The sequence below is a fragment of the Apteryx mantelli genome, chromosome 6, assembly GCF_036417845.1.
Source record: "Apteryx mantelli isolate bAptMan1 chromosome 6, bAptMan1.hap1, whole genome shotgun sequence".
Classification (NCBI taxonomy): Eukaryota; Metazoa; Chordata; class Aves; order Apterygiformes; family Apterygidae; genus Apteryx; species Apteryx mantelli.
The window spans coordinates 7,547,807-7,567,734 of NC_089983.1; the positions used below are offsets into that span (position 1 = coordinate 7,547,807).

The 19,928-nt window shown below is 40.3% G+C and overlaps 1 protein-coding gene across 5 annotated transcripts in view; it reads left to right on the plus strand.

Annotated features, from left to right (window-relative positions):
- PCNT (pericentrin) overlaps positions 1–19,928 on the plus strand; it is a 100,655-nt gene that overhangs the window by 65,879 nt on the left and 14,848 nt on the right. For 4 of the 5 annotated variants that reach the window (XM_067298689.1, XM_067298690.1, XM_067298693.1 and 1 more), the window contains 12 exons: positions 1,465–1,635; positions 1,916–3,034; positions 8,257–8,784; positions 10,966–11,071; positions 11,532–11,686; positions 13,388–13,585; positions 13,896–14,069; positions 14,743–14,938; positions 15,607–15,829; positions 16,386–16,536; positions 18,262–18,978; positions 19,638–19,927. In XM_067298689.1, the coding sequence (XP_067154790.1) occupies positions 1,465–1,635; positions 1,916–3,034; positions 8,257–8,784; positions 10,966–11,071; positions 11,532–11,686; positions 13,388–13,585; positions 13,896–14,069; positions 14,743–14,938; positions 15,607–15,829; positions 16,386–16,536; positions 18,262–18,978; positions 19,638–19,927 (4,028 nt within the window). The remainder of the gene's footprint in view (positions 1–1,464; positions 1,636–1,915; positions 3,035–8,256; positions 8,785–10,965; positions 11,072–11,531; positions 11,687–13,387; positions 13,586–13,895; positions 14,070–14,742; positions 14,939–15,606; positions 15,830–16,385; positions 16,537–18,261; positions 18,979–19,637; position 19,928) is intronic. The other variant, XM_067298691.1, reaches the window with a different exon arrangement.

The window sequence follows — 19,928 nt, forward strand, 5'->3', positions numbered from 1 at the left end:
ATCTTCTACAGTCATCTGATTTATACAAGAAACTTAGTTTTTTTTCTAATCCTGAGAGTTGGGATGGATAAAATGAAACAGGAGTCGAATGTGACCAGAGAATAACAGATGCAATGTTATTTGTATGGGTGGTCAGTCTGAAAACACTGTGAAAAGTGTTTTCCTGCATGTGGACTGCTCTGGGCACTGTTTGGATGGGATATTAGCTTCAGTTCCATGAGTCTAAGAGACACTAATAAAGGCTGTGCTGGAGCACGGTGTCACACTCTCCTCTTCCTCTTGTGCATTTGACCTTTCCAAAACCCTAATACGTGGGAGGAAAGAGTCATTGCTACTGTAAATGCAAATATTCCCAATGGAGAGAGTGTGATGGAGTTCTTGCTGCTGTTCCCAGGGGCTCTCTTTGACTGGAACCTGAAAATGATACTGAGTTTCTGATTGATACCATGAGTTACACAGTAGCTGCTACTTCTTAAACAGTAGTCTTTTGCCCTTTGATGGGATAGATAATTTACTCAATGGCTTTTAATCACAAAAAGTCAGTTGCATGAGACTTATTGGCACGACTACACTTTTCTTCACTGTGGGGAAAGGTGAAGTAATCCTTCCTTGAAAAGGAGGACTCTATAAAAGCAGTGAGGAGAACTGTGATATGCCTTTTATAGGTTGCATCAGTGAATAGTTGATTTCTAGTGGCAGGCCGTGTCCAGGACACTTTTCCAGACAAATGCAAATGCTGCTGTAAAGTTTACAGTCCTGAAGTGTAAAGACGACTTGTGATGAGCATGACAAATCAGTAGCATTGTGATGAGCAGATCTATAGCATTTCAGTTCCCATACAGTGTAACGCATGCCTCCATCCTTGCCGCTGCAGCCATCAGAGAATGACTGAGCGGTCTGTTACCATTATTGTTGCTATAAAGATTGAGTCCTTGCACATCCAGAAAAATGAAGGGACTGGGTCCATTTGGAGAAGTTAGGGCCTAGAGGGAGGTTGTTTCTTGCATGTGAATGAATTCTGTATGTGCAGAGGAATAGGAGAATCCTATTTTATGTTTGTAAAGTATTATTCGAAGTAGTGTATTTGGTCATTCTTAGAGCTCAACTGTTCACAGCAACTTCAGTGATTCTTTGATTACAAACTACGGTGTTGTTGTTCAGTAAATACTACTGCCGTCTTGCCTGCATTTCTGACTTATAACATTTGCTATGGCTGTAGAAGTTATAAAACTGGTTGGCAGTTAGTCTGACAACTAGTGTTTATCTCTTACCTTGAAAATTGAGAACTATTGCACCAATTTAATCAAGTGGTACAAACCCAAATGAAGTAGCTATCGTTGTTTTAATTTCCATAACATTATAGTAAGGAGGAGAATGTTTAAATAAAGCCCTTAGTTCTGTTCTGCCATTATATTGGAAGAAAATGAAAGTCCCTTGTAATCAAATTGATGTTTTTCTGTTCAGGAGGAGCTAACAAAACTTCACCTGAAGCCAAATCAGGACCAGGATAATAGTGATTCCTCAGCTTTGTCATTCCCACAAGCACTGCTTAATGAAAAGAATCAAGAAATTGATCATTTGAATGAGCAGGTGAAGAGACTCCAGCATGAGCTAGAGAACACTGAGAACAATAAGGTAAGAGTACTTACTAGATGGGCATTGCTTAATTTTGGGGTGGGGGGAGGAATATGCAGAATCATATTGCAGATGAAATCTGTTAGATATTTCTCTTAGGACAGTAGAAGGTATTCTGAGTATGTACCCAGCTAAAGTCTGCAATTCTTCTTGCTGTTAAATGTTTGATTTAATCCTTAAGTGATTCAGAAAGCATGATTCTTCTAGTAATTTTACCTCTTCTGCACAATAGTAATTTTGCCTATATATATTAATACTCAGATCTTATCCTTTTGCTCAGGCTGTGGAAGACCAAAAATCTGAAATTGAAGAACTCCAATCTCTTGTTGAGCACCTTCGTGGAGACCAGGAAAGGTTGCGTAAGGACAAAGATGAGGAGATAGAACAACTTCATGGAGTAATTGAGAAGCTTCAAAAAGAGCTGGCACAGTTTGGACCAATATGTCATGAAGTTAGTGACAGCCAAGATAATCTTTATCAGCTTGGTTTGGAAGAACCAGTGGAAAACCTTCAGACTGAGCTGAAGAAGGGATTGGTGGATTTTCAGGCTGATCCTGATCCAAACGGAAAAAACACATCGCTACTTTCCGTTGTGAGAGAACTTCGGGAAGAACTAGAGCTTGTCTCAACTGCTAGAGAAGCTCTGCAGCACCAACTGGAAGAGAAGGAATCACATTTCAAAATAGAAGTGGAAGTTTTAGAAGAAAATTTTCTAAAAGTACAAGAGTCATCAAAGCAGTACTTTGAAGAACTAGTCTCTCTAATGGAAGAGTACGACGCGCTTCAAAAAGAATACCACCTTTTCCAAACGCGCTTTTCTCAGAAAGAGGTTGAAGCAAGGATGACTTCTTCTAGAATTCAAGAACTTGAAAATACTGTTAGAGAGAAGGAAGCAAATATTCTAGAGAAAGATATGCAGATGAAGACAATGGCAGATCAAAGAGCAGCTGACACAGATGAATTGCAGTGCTTAATAAAAAAGGTAGCAGTGCTTGAAACTGAGCTGGAAAAGAAAGACACAGATCGGGCTCAAGAGGTTCATAGTCTTCAGACAGAAGTTTCTAGACTTGATTTTGAGGTGCAAACACTGAATCAAAAAGAAGTAGCTTATCAGAGAGAAATTGATGAACTGCAAGGTTGCACTGCAAAACTGAAAGATCAGATCAAGGAGTATGTGAAAGAGCTTGAAACTTTACGACTGGAAAGAGATGAACTTATTGCACAGTTGGAGTCCTACAGGTCAAAGGAGCAACATGGTTATGAAGAGGCTAACCTCCCCAAGCTGGTCTCCAAAACAGAAAGAAAAGGCGAAGATCTTAAAGGAATGGAGAAATTGGAAGTACTGGGAGCAACTGTTGATCAGTCATTTGGAGTTCTGGTTTCCACAAGTGATGAATTGGTATGCTGTTAGTTTTCTAATAATGTTACTTCTTTTTTCTTCTTGAATAAACCAATTTTGTGTCATATAAAACTCTATAGTTTGTTCTTCTCAGCGTTGTAATGGCAGAAATGAAAACGCTGATTAGATAGCCTGTGCTATTACAGATTATGAGAAAGTGAAGAGGAATGGTTGTTGTGAGTCAGACTAAAGATCTTTCTGTCTCTGTGTCCTTTCTCCAGTAATGGCCAGTGGTAGATTCCTGGAAGGATTAAGAACAGGGGAAGCACGTGTGGAAACTTAATCTGGTCAGGAAACCTCCTTTAGTTTGTTCTGAGCTGGATATGGTTTCAGGCAGGGATCTTGAGATACTAGGTCTGTGCTCACCATGCTTTATGGCTACCTTGGGAAACTACTTGAAAATACTTCTCCCTGTATCAAATTTTAGTAGAAGCCTTTATTTACTCTGAATCTTTCTAGAACCATTTGCTCTGAAGAATTTAATATGAACTTTCGTTAAATTGCCCAAGTTTGGAAAGCAATAGGACCCAGAAGACTTGTGTTTCAGAGAGTTAGGGGCATCTGTCATGTACCAACTTAATGCACAATAAGGCTTACTTACAGAGGTGATAACTGTCAGTAAGAGCACTTAATATCAGAAGAGCTCCTGAGTGCACAGGCAATAAGGAAGTTAGGTGCCAGTCTTCTGTGAATTTTGGGGTTCTTGCTTGGCAATATGATATGGGTGTAAAAATCCAAGGTTGATGATTTATACTGTACTGCGCTTGCCTAGCCAGGGGGACAGAAAGATGGCTTTTCTGCACCTGATAGAAATTTCTGCTCTAGCAGAATGTTGGATTCTACTGGAATGCAATAATTTCAGTAGAATTTTTGGATTTTTAAGTTGGACAAAATAAATGACCTTTAATATTGGTATCACTAATTGTGAAAGCTTACTTAACGGAGTTGCGGTGATATCAATGTTACACATTGCTTTGCCATTTTACTTTATAGCCCAGCCATCACAACAAGATGCAATTCCTCATTTTAAAATCTACTTGATAAGAACAATGGGTTTTTAATTAGGCTTTTTTCTGTTATCACCAAGCTGTGCTCAAGTATTTAGAATATATTGTATTTAAATTGCACTTGAATGCTATTTCTCCTTATATGCACATTTTTCTTCTTATGTACAGAAAAGATCAGTGATTTCACTTAGTTATTACCCTGTGTTTATTTTCTAAGCAGACATGAAAACTGTTACTAAGCAAAGTGCGTGATCGTTATTGGTTTTTGTATTTTTATTTGCTTAAAAGTTCTAGCTGGGTTCAATGACGTTTGCCTAGGCGGTAGTCTTGACTTCAGGGTTTCTGTTTCAGAAAGCTTATGAGGGAAGAGGTGGGGATAGCATTGAATCATGTATGCAGAATGATGTATATATGATCATTAAACGTATAAAGACAAGGTCAGAGCTCAGGCTACCGGACTTCCAATCTAGTGCTCTACTAGACCATGTTGCCTATGCAAATCGTGTATTTGGTCATGGCAATAGTTTATTCCCTTTAAAGAGGGACATAACAATCATTATGCACCGTATTTAATGACTGTGGTTTTCATCTGTCTCTATAGGTCTCCTTCAAGTTGTAATAGCGACTTGGTAGTAGCTGATAACTAACCTTCATGAGTTTCAGCTTTCTGGTGGAAGCTGCATATAGCAATACTCTCTTCCTCCTGTCCAGAACAGGAGTACAGTTGCTTGATCTCAGCTTAGTAATGATTACTTTTGCAAGCTTAACATGTTAGGCTAGCCTGTGAATTCAAGACAACAGCATCGTTTATACTGATTGTTTTGTAAAAATATTTAAACAGGGTGAGAGGTGCATCTGTAACTTCAAAATCATAGTTACTGTAGACACAATTTGGAAATTTGAAAATGCATGGAAAATATATAGTCTATACTAATATGGAAACTGCTCACATGAAAATTATTTTTTCCTTTGAACACAATGAGGGGAGACATAAAGGCTACAAATGCCTCACAGAATGAAGAGAGTGTAATTGTAAAGATGGCATCTCATCAAGAAGAACTTAAATCTGAATTAGATTCTGCAAAAAAGGAGTTAGGATTCAGTGAAGAGAGAACTAGTAAAACTTTGAAGGATATAAAAGTATACTGGAATTCTGGGGACAGTTAAATGACTTAAACATCACTTTTTCAAGAAGAACCTTGGATTTTCCAGTATTTAAGTTTATGTATATATTGCATGTCAATGGTATTTTCATGTGCAAGTGCAAAAAGTCTTTGAGTGTGTTGTGGCAATGGAGGGATGGTCATCAAAGATAGAGAATACTTTGAGTCAAAGTAAATAATTTAACTGTATCCTCAAGCATTCATTTGTAATAATGAATTATGGATCTATAATGACCCATTCCTATGAAATAGTTCATTCTAATAGAAGGAAAAATATAATGTTCAGTTTAGACTATCAACTGTCTGAGCAAGATGTTGACCATGAGGTGAGAGACGGAGAAAAATAACAGTATTTGGGTACTTTTGTTCTAGTATGGATAAGCTAAATGTCATGATGAGGTGTGATACAGAACCTACCTCTTCAGAGGTAAAGAAGTGATTGCTGCTTGGAGTGACTGGTGACAAAACCTATGTGAGATTAAGCAACTCTTTACTTAACCCCAAACAGTGAACAGGAGCTGGTTCAAAATGTTAACTCTGAAAAACCTTTATGTAATAGTGAACATAACACAAATTCAGTAGCCTCGTAGGAGTGAAGAAACCCCCTACAGTTATTCTTAGGTTCGAAAGTGAGAACAATGAAAATTAGGAAATGTATTAAAAAGAAAGCTGGAGGATTAGCCAAAAGGGTAATATATTTGCAGCTGGCAATTGAGTTCAAAAGAACTAGGACACTTCAGCTAAGAAAGCTGATTAACATGAGTAAAAGGATTAAGATGAAGGTCTGAAATGAGAGAGGGAACAATTACTCACTGCCTCTCACAATATAAGAGGTATGGAGGGTGAAATGAAATTTCCATGGTGGCAAAATTTACCATGGTGGTTTAAAAAAAAAAAAAAAAAAAGCTAAAGAAATAATTTCTTGAACAATGCATTTTAGCCACTGAATCTTAACAGGTCAAAAGTGTAATTGTATTTTTAAAGTACTTTAGACACAGTCACTGAAGCAAAATCCACCAAGAGCTGCTAAACTGAAAGATGTTGATTGAATATGTGGTCTGGGATATGTAGACCTTAGATTGGTGTTGTCCTGCAGGGTTCTTCAGCAGAAAGACTGGCCTAGTCCTGTAAAACCTTCTTCAGATATGATGGACATAAAGCAGAGAGGGAAGCGCAAAACCAGAAATGCAACAAATGCAAGTTTGGGGATGGGGGAGCAAAGCAAGGCAGGAAAAACAGACCCATCTTGATGCTGCGGGTAGGTCAGCTTGGGCAGAGGGCTCTGAGAGGATTCTGTGTCTGCAGCATTGGGTAAGGAGTTTATAAATGGAAAAAGTGGAGGGAGAAAGGCAGCCAGACCTTCTGTGTGTGGTTGTGGAGGCATTAGAAGAGGGTCCACAGCTTGACACACTCAATATAAATATGTTCTGGAGTCTCCTTTCTCCCAGGGAAGATGCACAGACTTTGCCAAGAGTACACTTGTGCCCGCTTTTCCTTCAGAAATTCCTAACTAATGGCACCAGCCAGCCATGGAATTACAGTGGGATGGGCACTAGCCTGCTGGGGTTCCTTAATCTTTTGGTAATAGCAGGTCCTACCACACTGGATCTCTGAGGTTTCAAGGGTGAGGGAAGATATTTCCATGGTGCGATTCAGACATTTCCCATTTGGATGTTCTGTCTGAACAGAATAATATATTTAGAGACTTAAGAGAGAGCTGTGATTTCATGATTTCTGGAGGAAGCAGTAGGACTTGTTGGGTGAACTACATGAGGTTCATCTCATCCTCATGGCTCTACTGGGAGGTCTCTGGTGACAAGCATTAGGGACAAACTGCACTGTATCACATGGGTCTCCACCTGCAATGGAAAGGACTCTGCAGAAACAACCTGCCCGTGATGGAGTCTAACAAACCTGTTTGTTGAAAAGAGCAATTAGGTCATAGGAGAAGACCAATAACTTCAAGAGGCCTTGGCAAGAGAAAGAAGCTCTTTATATGGAAACACTGACTCAACCAGAGCTATTGTAGTGAGGGAGGCTGGGAGGAACATGCATGCTCCATGGCACAGTACCGGCTGGCCCTCACACCACAGCAAAGGTGCTGGTGAGATCCCACAGCCTGTCAGGTGTGCAGGCCTTCAGGCTGGGAAAACAGCTAAGAAAGCACAAGGATCCCCAAGGACTGAGGAAAGCAGACACCTGCTGTGTCCATGCTAGCTGTGTGTCCCTGTTGGCCCGTGTCAAAGACACAGTGGTTGGGTAGGAAGGACTTTGGTCTGACCCAGTATATGGTTTTATGGAGTCAGATTTTGAGAAACGGTCTGCAGTGTGACTGATCAGCAGAGACCTGTTTCTTGTTTGATGCGTGGAAAAAATGCGTGGGTTGCCCCAGTGTGAACAGACTGGTAAGGGTACAAGTGCAGCCTTGCCCAAACGTCCATGGTAGCTTGTTGTTTTGCGTGGCTGGTGTGTGTGTGTGTGTCTGTCTGTCTGTCTCACTGCAGATCTGTGAGATAGGACATCTGCATCTGTGTTGCTGTTCCTTGCTGTTCCCTTCTGAAGTATAGAAGTAGATGGTTCACAGTTTCTCTTGGGTTGAAATGGCAGGTATAGAAACCGTGTTTAAGTTTTTCCTAAGCAGTTCTCCCTCTGCCCTGGGTCAAGAATTAAGCCTTAAGGTAGCTCAGGAGACTTGTCTGTTTAGGAAAACAATAAGTTTTGGTTTGTATCTATTGAAAAGTAAAAAGATTATCTACACAACTATGAGGAATATATTTTTTTCTATTTTGATACAAAAGTCAGCTCTGAGGAAATGGGTAGATTTGCTGATTAATGCAGATTTTTTTTTCCCATCGATAACGTGTTCGCCTCTTAAAAAGCATGGTTAGCTGACGTATAAAATATACTGAAATACTGTGTTATTTTTATATAAAATCTGGGATTAACAGTAGATCCGATTATTAAACTTGAGAGGATTTTTAAATGCATGTTTTTAGTTTGTAAAATAATATTTAATTCCACCGAGCATTTAGCATGTGTTATTTCATTGTAGGAAAAGGATAACATTATAGGTGACTTGACAACTCGCCATATAAATCAGAAATCTCAGATTAATCAATCTCAAGAAAAGGTCTTGACTCAGGAATCAGACGTGATCAATAACTCTGAAAAGCAGGAAGATTTGAAAAAGCATTGCCAGGAAAAGTTGAAAATCCATCAAACTCCCGATTCTCCGAAACACAATTTGATCATAGGTTATAAAGACACTCCGAGAGACTTCCAGGATTTAATTGGGGATATGGCTTCATGGGAGTCACCTGAGATTGTGAGAAAGCAAGATACAAGCATGGAACTTCAACCAGCGCTTCACTTGACTCCCTTTTCAGAAGTGGATAGCACAGATTTTGAAATGGCGCACGCAAGGTCATCGATGCAAGAAGATACTTCTGGTTTGTTGGGATATCCAAATCTGTATGAGCACGGCACTGAGGAAGCAGCAGCGAGAGTAGATGTGAAATCTCTAGCTTTCTCTGAAAGCACCTATTCTGTTGATGGTGACCAAGATATAGAGAAGATTTTGGTAAGTGATATTTCATGTTTCATTTTATTCTATTTGAACAAGGCTGGCCTGTGCCCCTCCTAAATTATTGCTGGGCTGTTGGGTGTCAGTGTTAGATGCCGAGAAGAGTAGGTACAGTATCATTCTGGATGTGCAGTCATCTTCTGTTGGTTCTTCTCTATTAGCAGATAGTAGAGCAAACTCTGAGCTGTATTAAAACATTTTTTGCCTCTGCTTCTAGTAAGTGAAAACAGTCTTCCAGAAACTAAAACCGAACAATGAGCTGCTTACAGCACAGCTTTGCACCCTGCATGTCCATAGGCTGCTGACGTAGTTTCTGTAAAAATCTGGGTATTGCTCAGATGTTCGTAGAAGGTCTGAGAGTACTCTGTAAATTGTGGTACTTCTGCAGTGAGGCTACAGGGAAATAATTGATAAATTTATGCTAATATTTCATGTGTTCGTAGCTGAATTAAAAACTGGAAGTTTTTTTTTCTTTTCTTTTTTTCCCCTTCCTTTTTATTTTAAGCCATGGTACTCAGTGTACTGTACCAGTTTGCCACGTATGTGGTAGAGTGTTAGAAGATAAAATTGGAAAATAATTTTTTCTTTTTAATGGAAGTGTTCTATATACTCATGTCTATATCATTTGACAGGAAGATGAAGTCTGTACAGCTTTGCTTTTGAGAACCACAGGGGTTGGTTAGGGAGATCTTTTCTTTGTTATTAATAGCTTTACAGCATGCCTAGAGGCTCCACTGGTGTTACAGATTACTGTATGTGCCCTAAGGTGCTTTTAATAACAAAACTCAGCATGAAAAGTAGTGACCCATTTTCCAGACACAAAGGGAGGCAGAGACTCCTTAGCCGAAATATATGAAAAAGGCACCTCGAGTTTGACCAAAGTGGTGAGTTTGTGCTATGCTTCGTCGGCTCTAATCAGCCTGCTGCTGGAAAGGAGGGATCTCCTTTGCCCCTTTCCCTCATCTCCGTCCTGCCCCCTCCCCTGGGCCTGATCTGGCACTCGTGGAACCGAAGTTTGGCTCAGCTTGTGTCACTGTTTGGAGCTTTTCCACTTTTTTAGAGGAAGACTAATCAAGGAGGATTAAACTTTCATTCGTTCAGACTAGTTTGAATTGCTGGACAGCTGCATGATTGCTTGGTCCCCCAAAGGCGAAAGCAGCACGTGGCAGCTACAGGTCAGGAAGGGGTGCAGGATCTTCTCTTCTGATGGGACCTGGTAGCTGGATTGGATTAAGTGCATTGGGAAGCTGAACCTTTCATTAAACCAGAAAGTCAGGTCATGTCGACCTGCACGGTGCAGCTCCTCTTGGCCCCAGCCTGGTTAGAGCTGATGTGGCTAGCTCTGGGGCTGCAAGCTCTGATGCAGGCCCAGCATTTGGGCTAGTTTGGGTTTGTTGGCTCACCTAGAGCTAATATGTCTCTTAACAAGGTGACGCGTTATGCAGAGCACCCTTCTGACAGAAATGGGAAACCTGGCCATCAGAAATTCACCTTTAGCATTATACCTACCGACCATCTGAGATAAACTGAAGTTTTAATATCGGATTGGTTGGATGCTAACTGAACAATGATTAAAATTGTATATTGAAAAACTTTACCATTATTGACTTGAAAATGAAAAATCTTCTGGATCCTGCAGTGCTAGCAAACATGTTCTGTAACTTCACTTTGACTTTTTAGGAGCCTCATCATGAGGGTTAAAACCACCACTATACCCCGGCAGACAGACCGTGAACAGATTTCAGCAGAGATTTTTTTCGTCTCTCCTTGATTAGAGCGTTTCATCATTTACTGTGCAACTTAAAATATCTTTTCATGTTACAAAAGATAGTTTTGTTCTTCTTACAAGTCATAAAATGTATGTAATATTCCTATTCATTTCATTTTCCTACAACTCAAAAGTACCTGAACGTAATTCAAAGTGTTCCCCAGAAATGACACATCAGTTGAGACTTGAGCATAAAAATTTCTATTTCAAAGGAAAATTCTTAAGATTGTAATAAGCGAGGAAAAAAAATGGCAGGAGAGCTCCAGTTTTCTTTCATCATGGTATTTGCTGTCTCTACCGCCGTGATCAAGTAGGCATTTGCTAAAATCTGCACCAGTGACAAGGTTGTTTTAAATGCAGAAAACTCTACAGCTGGATTCGCAAAACTAATGCTAGAAACTATTTCCCAGCAGGTGAAAGAAGCTGATAATCTAACTTTAACCCCGTCTGATTTGCAAGATGACATAAGATCAACAGCATCTGCCGTAGAGGTGGCGAGTGACGGATATGGCAGCAGTAAGTTTAATTTTGTTTATTTGTCGGTTCTTGTCAGCTTATGATAACTTCAGTCTCAAAAATATCGTAAGGCTTCCTCTTTCTTCCATTGTCTTTCACAGTCGATCTTTTATTGGAAACCTGTACTTTTGTCAGGTGACGCTTTGTTTAGAAAGACTTGTGTATTCATGTTAATGGAAGTCTGCTTTTAACTTTTCATCCTTACATACTGAAAAGGAGGCATAGAGTTTTAGTGAGTCCTGACTTAACTGCAACATTTTCTCTAGTGCTAAAGGCAATTTATTACCTTTTTACTTGTTTGAGTTATTTGAGATCCCTCTTGGGTAAATCTCAGCCAACTAACTTGGGATGACCTTGCATTTATACTAGGTGAAGAAATCATGGTTATTTTTGCAAGTGGTTATACTAGTTTCAAGTTCTCTTCAGGTTCATAACATTTTGGAGGTGTCTTTTTCTTCAGATACCAGCTCCGGTTTGGCAGCTAAACTAAAACGGGAGCTAGAAACATCTGAACATCTAGATGCTAGTTTCTTGGCTTATCTGCAGTACCGGGGCATAGTTCCGGATTTTATGGAGTCAATGAGAGAAAAAGAAATACTTTCACCACAGCTGAAGGTAATACGTGATTAATATAAGCATACCAAGAAATTAAAACTGCAACAGCAGAAGTGAAATGCTAATGTAAAATGGGGTTAACTGCTGCCTTTACGCTATAAATGGTTCTGTAATGATTTACACCTTGAGTTGATTATAGTTCTTGGGTCATTCTGTGTCTCTCTTGTGACAAGTCAACAGACATTTATCCTGCTTTTACTTGGGGGAAGTGATCTACTGGTTTAGGGTTTTGTCTTGGAGGCCTTATGGAGAGCTGCCTCATAACTAGGCATAGATAGCTGACGTGGTGCTCCCCTGCCTATTTTTGTCATTCTGGTATGGTGGAAAGCTGCAGAAACATCATTGCGATGGGTGGAGGGATCTTGCAGAGTCAACTATTTCAAGGAGGACAAAGAATATGCACGGGACTGAGCAGATGTTTATTACTCCTGACAGTAAAGCAATCTCAAGAAAGTATATCCCTGGGACTCTTTGGTTTGGTGCTGCGGTTGAGCAAGCACTCAGACATGCCTGAAATTTCAGAGAGTGAAAGGGAGCAATTCAGTGCTCCAAATCATCTCATGAATGAGGCTGGGGAGAAGCCCGGAAAGGGGAGGAAGTGCAGTATGTAACAGGGGGCTCAGGTACAATAGGACTTGAAGAAACTTGAGAAGTAAGATAGAAGAAAGTCACTTCTGAGGGAGCAAATACTGCCTTCCACAATGTCTAAAGGACTCTCTCAGGCCATTTGTAAAAATGCAGGAAGACCTGAAAAGCCAGAGAATTATTTTTTTATTCAGTTTCTTTCCTGGATCATCAGTCTAGACCTAGTGACTGTAAGATCTGAGTGCATGCTCCGGTGTTGAATGTATAGCCAGAAGCACACTGAAGTGTTCAGTAACTCAAGTATCTTAGGTCATTCAATAAAGTGCAAAATAAGAATGTCAAGAGTTAAAGCAAATCACTTGGTATTGTTGTTGTTAAAGTGAGTAGCATTGAGAAGGAGCTCCACATCGAGGCTGGGATATTTTTGATGAGATGTACATAGAAAAGGACTTTAATTTCCTATGACCTTCCTCAGAATGAGACTGGGAAACATCTGCACATGATGTAATAGCTTGTGAACAGGGAATTTATTTAAAAGAGATTATTTTGCCTGACAATGTCAGAGGAAACAGTTTCCACTATGTAAATTATTAAGATTGATTATTTTGGGAGCTGTTATTTTTATGTAATCTGCTATAATAAGCCAAGGTTGTCTAAATACGTAATTCAGTTTTCTAGCCTCTGAGGATCATTCAGCATCACTGGGGTTTAGTAACATGACTTTAGACTTGATAGAATTTGGTTTATTGCCAGAAAAGTTAACTAAACAGTTCCAAAACAACAGAGGTAAAGTGCAGTCCTTTGGCATATTTGCATGTTGACTTGCACGGCAGTAAGATACGTTGGCGTAGGCTGCTGTTTGTACTTCAACATCGTGTGTGATCACTATATTCTTAAATATTGGGCTCACTTGTTAAGAAATAACATTTTCTGGTGACATATAGGCTTCGTTTATTAAGTGTGTCAAGTAGCAGGGCAGAACTGCATGCCTTTATCTAGATGACAGCCTAGGAAAGCCTTCTTGTTTTCATCGTCTAGCTATGCCATCCCACTCGTACACTGTCGAGATGTTGATGCCTGCCTCCTAACTTTGTGCATTGTTTTCTTCCTTCCTAGACGGTCCTGAAGATGGTATACGAGGAGAGCCGCAAAATATTGGCTTTGTCAGAACATCGCTTTGGTCTTAGGGATCAGAAAAGCGCTCATCAGACTGGAGCAGCTACGGAGGGATGGCAGATGGCAGGCATAGCCTTTCTGGATGCTATACAGTCACTGAGAGATTACCTTAGCAAGGTAGCAGATAGAGGAGACAAGGTATCACGACAGAGATGACTTGTACCCTTTAGAACATGGTTACCAGTTCTTTATTTTTATATAAGTATATAAAAACATACAAAATGTGTGTATGAGGAACAGGGGATTCTTTCCTTTCCTTTTGGAGGTTTGAACAGTCCTCTCTGATGCCTTTTAATCTGCTTAAATTACCAAGTAGTTTTATGCAGTGATATGATATGAAAGACACTTTATAATTGCAGGCCATCTGAAAGGTATTGGTAGGCTGTATGTGGTTTGCAGGTTAGAGATTGATGCTACAGATGCCAGTAAGTACGCTTGTTTTCTACAGGAACATTCAGATACTACCACTGACTGGAGAGGAGAACTTCTCCAAGCAGTACAGAACGTGTTCGAGAAGGAGAGAAATGTGTTGCAGATTGACTTGAAGTCTCACATCTGCAATCCTGGGTCTGGGGATGAAGGTTCATTAGTGGAAAAACTGGAGCATATTATGAAACAACAAGTAAGAAAACCTCTTAAAGTGTTAGGCTCATAAATCTCTTCTATTCCACCATGTTTTATTTTAAGGGTGGATATGGGCATGATGCATGGATACTGCAATTATTTTACAGTTTTATCACTTCTGTTCCTAAAACTTACGTCTTATGCATTAATCCAGATTGTGTTGTATCAGTATGCTTTTATAATCTTTATTTTGGCACCATTTTTTCTCAGACTTCATGTGTATTGTGTTATAAAATTATATTTGGCAGCCAGAAGAAGTAGTGATCAGGAGATTGTGCTAGTGAAAAGGAAACATTTGAAGAAGGGGAATGGGGAGGAAGAATTCCATCTGGAGCGCTGCAGACCGCTCTTGCAAAGGGTGTATTTTGAGCTAACCTCGAATATATTTGGGATTGTTTCATGACAATATTTAGCTTTTAGCTGCAGGCCAGATGGTTTGTAATAACTATTACATGTAAACTATTATTAATAACTATCAGGCTATTTGGAAGCCAGTGAAGTGTTTTTGTGTTCCTTAACGTTAACATTTTGAATTCAAATGGGGCATAAACGTAGTCATTTGAAGTTGCCTTTCTATAAAACTTCTAATGCAAAGGGTTCTTTAGGGTTCATCCTTGTAGGAAAAAATGGGAATAGCTTTGTCGATTTAATGGCGCTTGGTTCATTTTCAGGAGGAACAGTGGCAGATGGTTGTAGAGCACCTTTTCTCCTCAGACAGGAATAGCTTGCTTTCTGAAATACAGGACCTTCAAGCTCAGCTACGCATGACACATCTTCAGAACCAGGAGAAGCTACAGCAGTTACAGGAAACTCTTACTAATGCAGAAGATCATGGGAGCAAACAGGAACACCAGCTTCGGAGGAAAGGTAGTAACTGTCAAGCTCATGTCACCTGGCCTTCTTTATTAGTTCTTCCCTTTTTTACCTAAAAAGATAAAAGGCAAAATAAATTGTTTTGCAAAGAAACAAACGCTACACAATACTTCAATGCGCTCAGGTTTCCTAAGATTTTAAGAGAGGAAGAAGCAGATCTTTTCTTCTTCTTTCTAATGTTGATGGTTAAGAAAATTCTACATGAAAGATGAATAAAAGCTTTAAAGTGACCCAGAGCAATATTGTTGAAGGGTGACTCTTTGTCAATAAATGTATACATGTAGAAAACCCAAGAAGGATGATCAGAAACCCTTGATGGTTTTCAGGGAATACTGCGTATATATGTTGGCTAGTAAATGGATGGTTTTGCTTCATGAGGCTTAGAATCCATTAGTAATGGGTTGTTTGCAGTGTATTACAGTTGCTCATTTAGTGTCATCCAGCTTTCATATCCTTCTCGCTTCGCCTGGCCCGCTAACAGCAAAGCTGTAGCGTGTATGTGCATCTTTCTGCTTATTCATATCATGTTTGAAAAGAAACTAATCCTGCAGACAGAGATGCTTTAATACAGCTAATTTATCTGCAGTTCGAAGCAGCATAACTGCTAACGTATTGTCAAGTGCTCTGTAATGCAAATGACTGTTAACATTTTCTTATCCCAGTTGAATTATTAGAATATAAGCTTCAGCAGGAAAAATCTATTGTAAGTGGCTTGCAGAGCACCCTGGCTGAGGAGCAGAAGAGAGCCTCCAAAACACGTGAACTCTTGACTCAAGAACAAGCTGCAGTATCAGCCCTGAAATTGGAGCTTTATGAAAGTAAGCAGGAGAACGAAAGGCTGCAAAACTCCCTGGAAGAGCTTCAGAGGGAAATAAACCAGTTCTGGTAAGAAGTAGGTGGTTTTGGTGGTGGGTGGGTTGTTTTTTGTTTGGGGCTTTTTGTTTGTTTGCTCCAAAATGTATTAACAGGTCTGAAAGAGCTTTATACTTGATGGATCCGCAAGTGGCTCGGAAGTCGAACGCACAAAGAGGAAAAGGAACCTCTGTCACTTTTCATGGATATGTTTGTTTTTCTTAATGATTTAAATTTATCTATTCTTCAATTCAAACTTACATAGTTACCATTTTTATAGCCTTGATTGAGCAGGTTGTGGAAAGGGCTGCTGGTTGTATGGGTATCATAAAAGTGAACAGACTAGAACACCTCTTAACTCTGGCCCTGCATCCTTGATGTACCCCACTGTTCTCTCGCACCTCTTCTCTTAGGCTTTTGCCTAAGAGAAAAAAACCCTGACCTTCTTTCTAAATAACAGAGGTCATCTTAGAGAACTGAGCCAATAGACCAACTCAAAAAAAAAGTAATCCAACATGACTTGCTCGCATTGCTAATGAAGGACGATCTGGTCCGAGTGCGGTGCGAAGTGTCATTTTGAATTTTGCAGTTCTGAATTGGAAAATAAAGAAAAAGATTTGACAGCTGCGCTTCAAGACCTGCAGAGTGAGCGGCTGAAGGAAGCGGAGCTGCGACATTTGTTTGAGGAACGACAGCTTCAGCATAAGAAAACAGAAGATGAAAAGACCAAGGCCTTGGAGGTAATTCCCTCCATCATCATGCTTCCAGTTCAGTTAACTTCATGAACTGAGGGAGGTGAACTAACAAAATGTTCTGGCAGTCTTTTCCCTATCCAGTGTTTTTTGTTCAGTCATCAGTTTTTTTGAAAAAATCACTTCTACCCTACTAGCATAGTGTTTTTTCATAGAATTAAAGCTTTCAGTTACCCTCCTTAATTGAACGTGTAGAAATGAGCAAAAGTTGTATGTATTTTTTGGTATCTTCTTGGTGTTTCAGAACCTTACGTTTTCACATTCTTAGGGGTAGTGTTGCCTCTTACTGTGTAGGGAAAGTAATTGCACCCTTTATTCCAGAACAAATGTGCTATGAGGATGTGCTGCGTATGATCAACTGAGATTATAAAGAAAATCACTCAATGATACATTTATGTGGCAGAAAACAACTGGAACCTTTCCAATATAACATGTATTTTTGGAGGTTAACCAAACTTTCTTTTTTCCTCTGTTCCCTTTCTTCTGGGTTGAACAGAAAGCAGATGAACAGTTTTCTCCAATATTGTGGTAGTAATGACTCAATTCTTGTAGAAGATCTGTAAATGACTGTTAAAAAAAGATGTTCTAACATAAACCTTTAGTAAATTTAAACCAAAGCCAAACTGTATCAGATACCTTCAAAACAATCCTTGTTAGATGTCCTCAGTGGGGAAACACAATTTTGACTCCATTTCTTTCTTGGTCTGCCCTCTTATTTACATTATCTTTCTGATAGGTCTTTTTTATTTTTTTTCTCCTGCTTGGATGGTAGACCTGGGGCTAACATCTTCTATCTTATAAAAAGCGACTGCCCGTGCAGAGAAGGCAGAGACTGTCTTAGCCGAGGCAAAGAGAAATTGGACTGCCCCAGATTCGGTTCTGCAACAGATTAAACCATTCGCGGTCAGCGCTGCCGCAGTCCTGCGTTCCCAAATCCTCCCTTGGACCAGCACTGCAGAAAGCCGATGGTGCCAACATGTGCCAGATTTCTGCCACTTAGTGGTCTGAGCTGACTTTCTGCAGGATCAGACGAGAGCCGGTGCTGATCGGAGGGAGGGTGCAGTAACCCTCGCCAGGACTGCAGCAGTGTTAATTCTCATTTTCTGCAGCCGCTGTGGGACTGTCCCTTTGCTCGCTCGCTTGCCTTCTTCTGCAGAAAGGCTGGTGAGAACGTGTTAGCTGGCGTGACGGACCTGGGGATGGATTATTATTGTCAGTCTATGCTGCGTTCTTTAAACAGATGGCTGTAAAACCCAGAGGTTTTACATCTACTCTTCCTGCTGAGATTTTTGGTTCTTTTTAAATCAGCACGGGTTATTTCTGCTTCCAATGTCACTTGTTAAGGTGACTGAGTGATGTAAAGAATGATTTCCCAATGAGGAACTTACCATTTGGGGAAAAAAAAAAAAAAAAAAAAAAAAGTACTGGAAGATATTTTAGGTGGTTTTTTTCTTTGGTTTGTTACTTATTATCATGATGGTAACAAGCATGCTCCTGACACTTGCAATTAGAAACTGGTCTGGTCTAGCAGGTATTTTCGAAGGTCATTCATTTTCCATTTAATTTAAACTTTTTCAATGCATTAACTATGCTGTTAACTCCTGAATTTCTTCCCGGGTAAGACAGAAGGTTGAAATATTGCTGAATGCTTGCGGGTCCTGCAACTGAGTCCTTGTGCTGGAATATTGCTTTGTGCTTCTCCCTTTCGAACAGGAGCTACAGGCTGCCTTGGAATTGCGGTCCGTGCAGAACAGTCAGCTGTCCGTGTCCTTGGAACATGAGCAGACGGTAAGCGACAACCTCCGCAAGGAGCTTCAGATCGAACACTCCCGCTGCGAAGCTTTGCTGTCCCAAGAACAGAACAAACTGTCAGAGCTGCAGAAGAATCTGGATGCTGAGAAGAACCGTTCGCTGGAGCTCCTGAACTCCTTGAATCACGAACGCGTTTTGACGGAACAGTTGAGCATGAGAGCTAAAGAAGGTGCTGCCTGTCAGCACCGGGAGTCTCTGTTGGAGCAAGCCTTCGTTCGAGAGCTCCAGGCCCAGCTGGAGGAAGAGAGGTCCCGAACTATGGAGCTAGCTGCTATTATTGAGAAAACACACCAGAAGGCCATTCGTTCCAAGAGGCAGCTGGAGGCTGAGGTGCAGATGTGTTGCGAAGAAACGCAGAAGGAAAGGGAGAACAGTAACAAGTTGCGAGCTACTCTGGAGTCCCTTCAGAGTCAAAAGCAAGAGGTAATCCGTTCCTTGGAGGCACAGAGGGAAAGAGAGGCAAAGCTGAAAGCTGACTGGGAACGATTGCAGTCGCTCTTCAGGATAATGAAAGAACAAGATAAAAACAAGAAGGAGGAGCGAGAGAAAGAGCAAAGGCAGCAGCAACAAACGGAAGTGGAGAAACAGAAGGACTGGCAGAGAGATCAAGAGAGACTGGTGAGAATGCTTAGTCAAATCTCTCTCTAGATTGAAATAGCCACAAAATGGAAATCAGCCCTATGGATGGTGTTCTTAAATTGAAATATTTCCTTCCCTTAAACAAAGCGTTCTGAAAAATGCATTAGACAAGCTGTTTTCCTGAATTTCTCTATACACAGCAGTTTTGGGGGATTTGTGTCTGGGGTCGTTGTTGATAAACACTGACTTATTTCCTTGCCCGTGCTAGGCAATGCCAGTTGCTAACAGATGGAGAAGACCCACTGTTGAATACGGCTTAAATGCAGTACGGAACCAAACAAGGTTTCATACCATTATGCTTGTTTTGAGATTGGTACTCTCACAAACCAGAATTAGGAGCCTATTTCCCCCATTTTGTTTCTCAGCTCCTTCACTTTTGCTAGAGGAGCAGGGGGGTCACAGGCTCTCTGGAGGCGTGTCGGTCACCAAGTCTGGAAATGGATGGAGAAGATACCCAATCCAGAATCATTAAAGGGCTTCCTGAAGGCACTAGAAGGCAATTCTATAATCTTCCATGGGTTTAAGGAGTACTGAGATGGGTATATTCATTGGGTATGATGCTTTTATTTGAAGCCTGCATATATAAATATGTATATATTTAAGTTGCAAGTCACGGCTTCTTATTCTCGTTCAAACAGCACAAATTGGAACTGCAACACCAGAGGGATGAACACAGAATTAAAGAGCTGCAGGAAATACTGGCATTATTAGAAGAAAGGGAAAGAAATCTTCCATCTCAAAGCTGTCAGCAAGACGCTTTGTGTGCTTTAAACAAAGATCGAAATGCCAAACAAACCACGACAAAAGAAACTGAAAAATTGCACTTGCAACAGCAGCAACAGCAGCAACAGCAGCTGGAGAAGATAAGACAGCAGTTGCTTTTTGTAGCTGTCCATCTGAACGAGTTCATATATAAAACTGTAGATAAG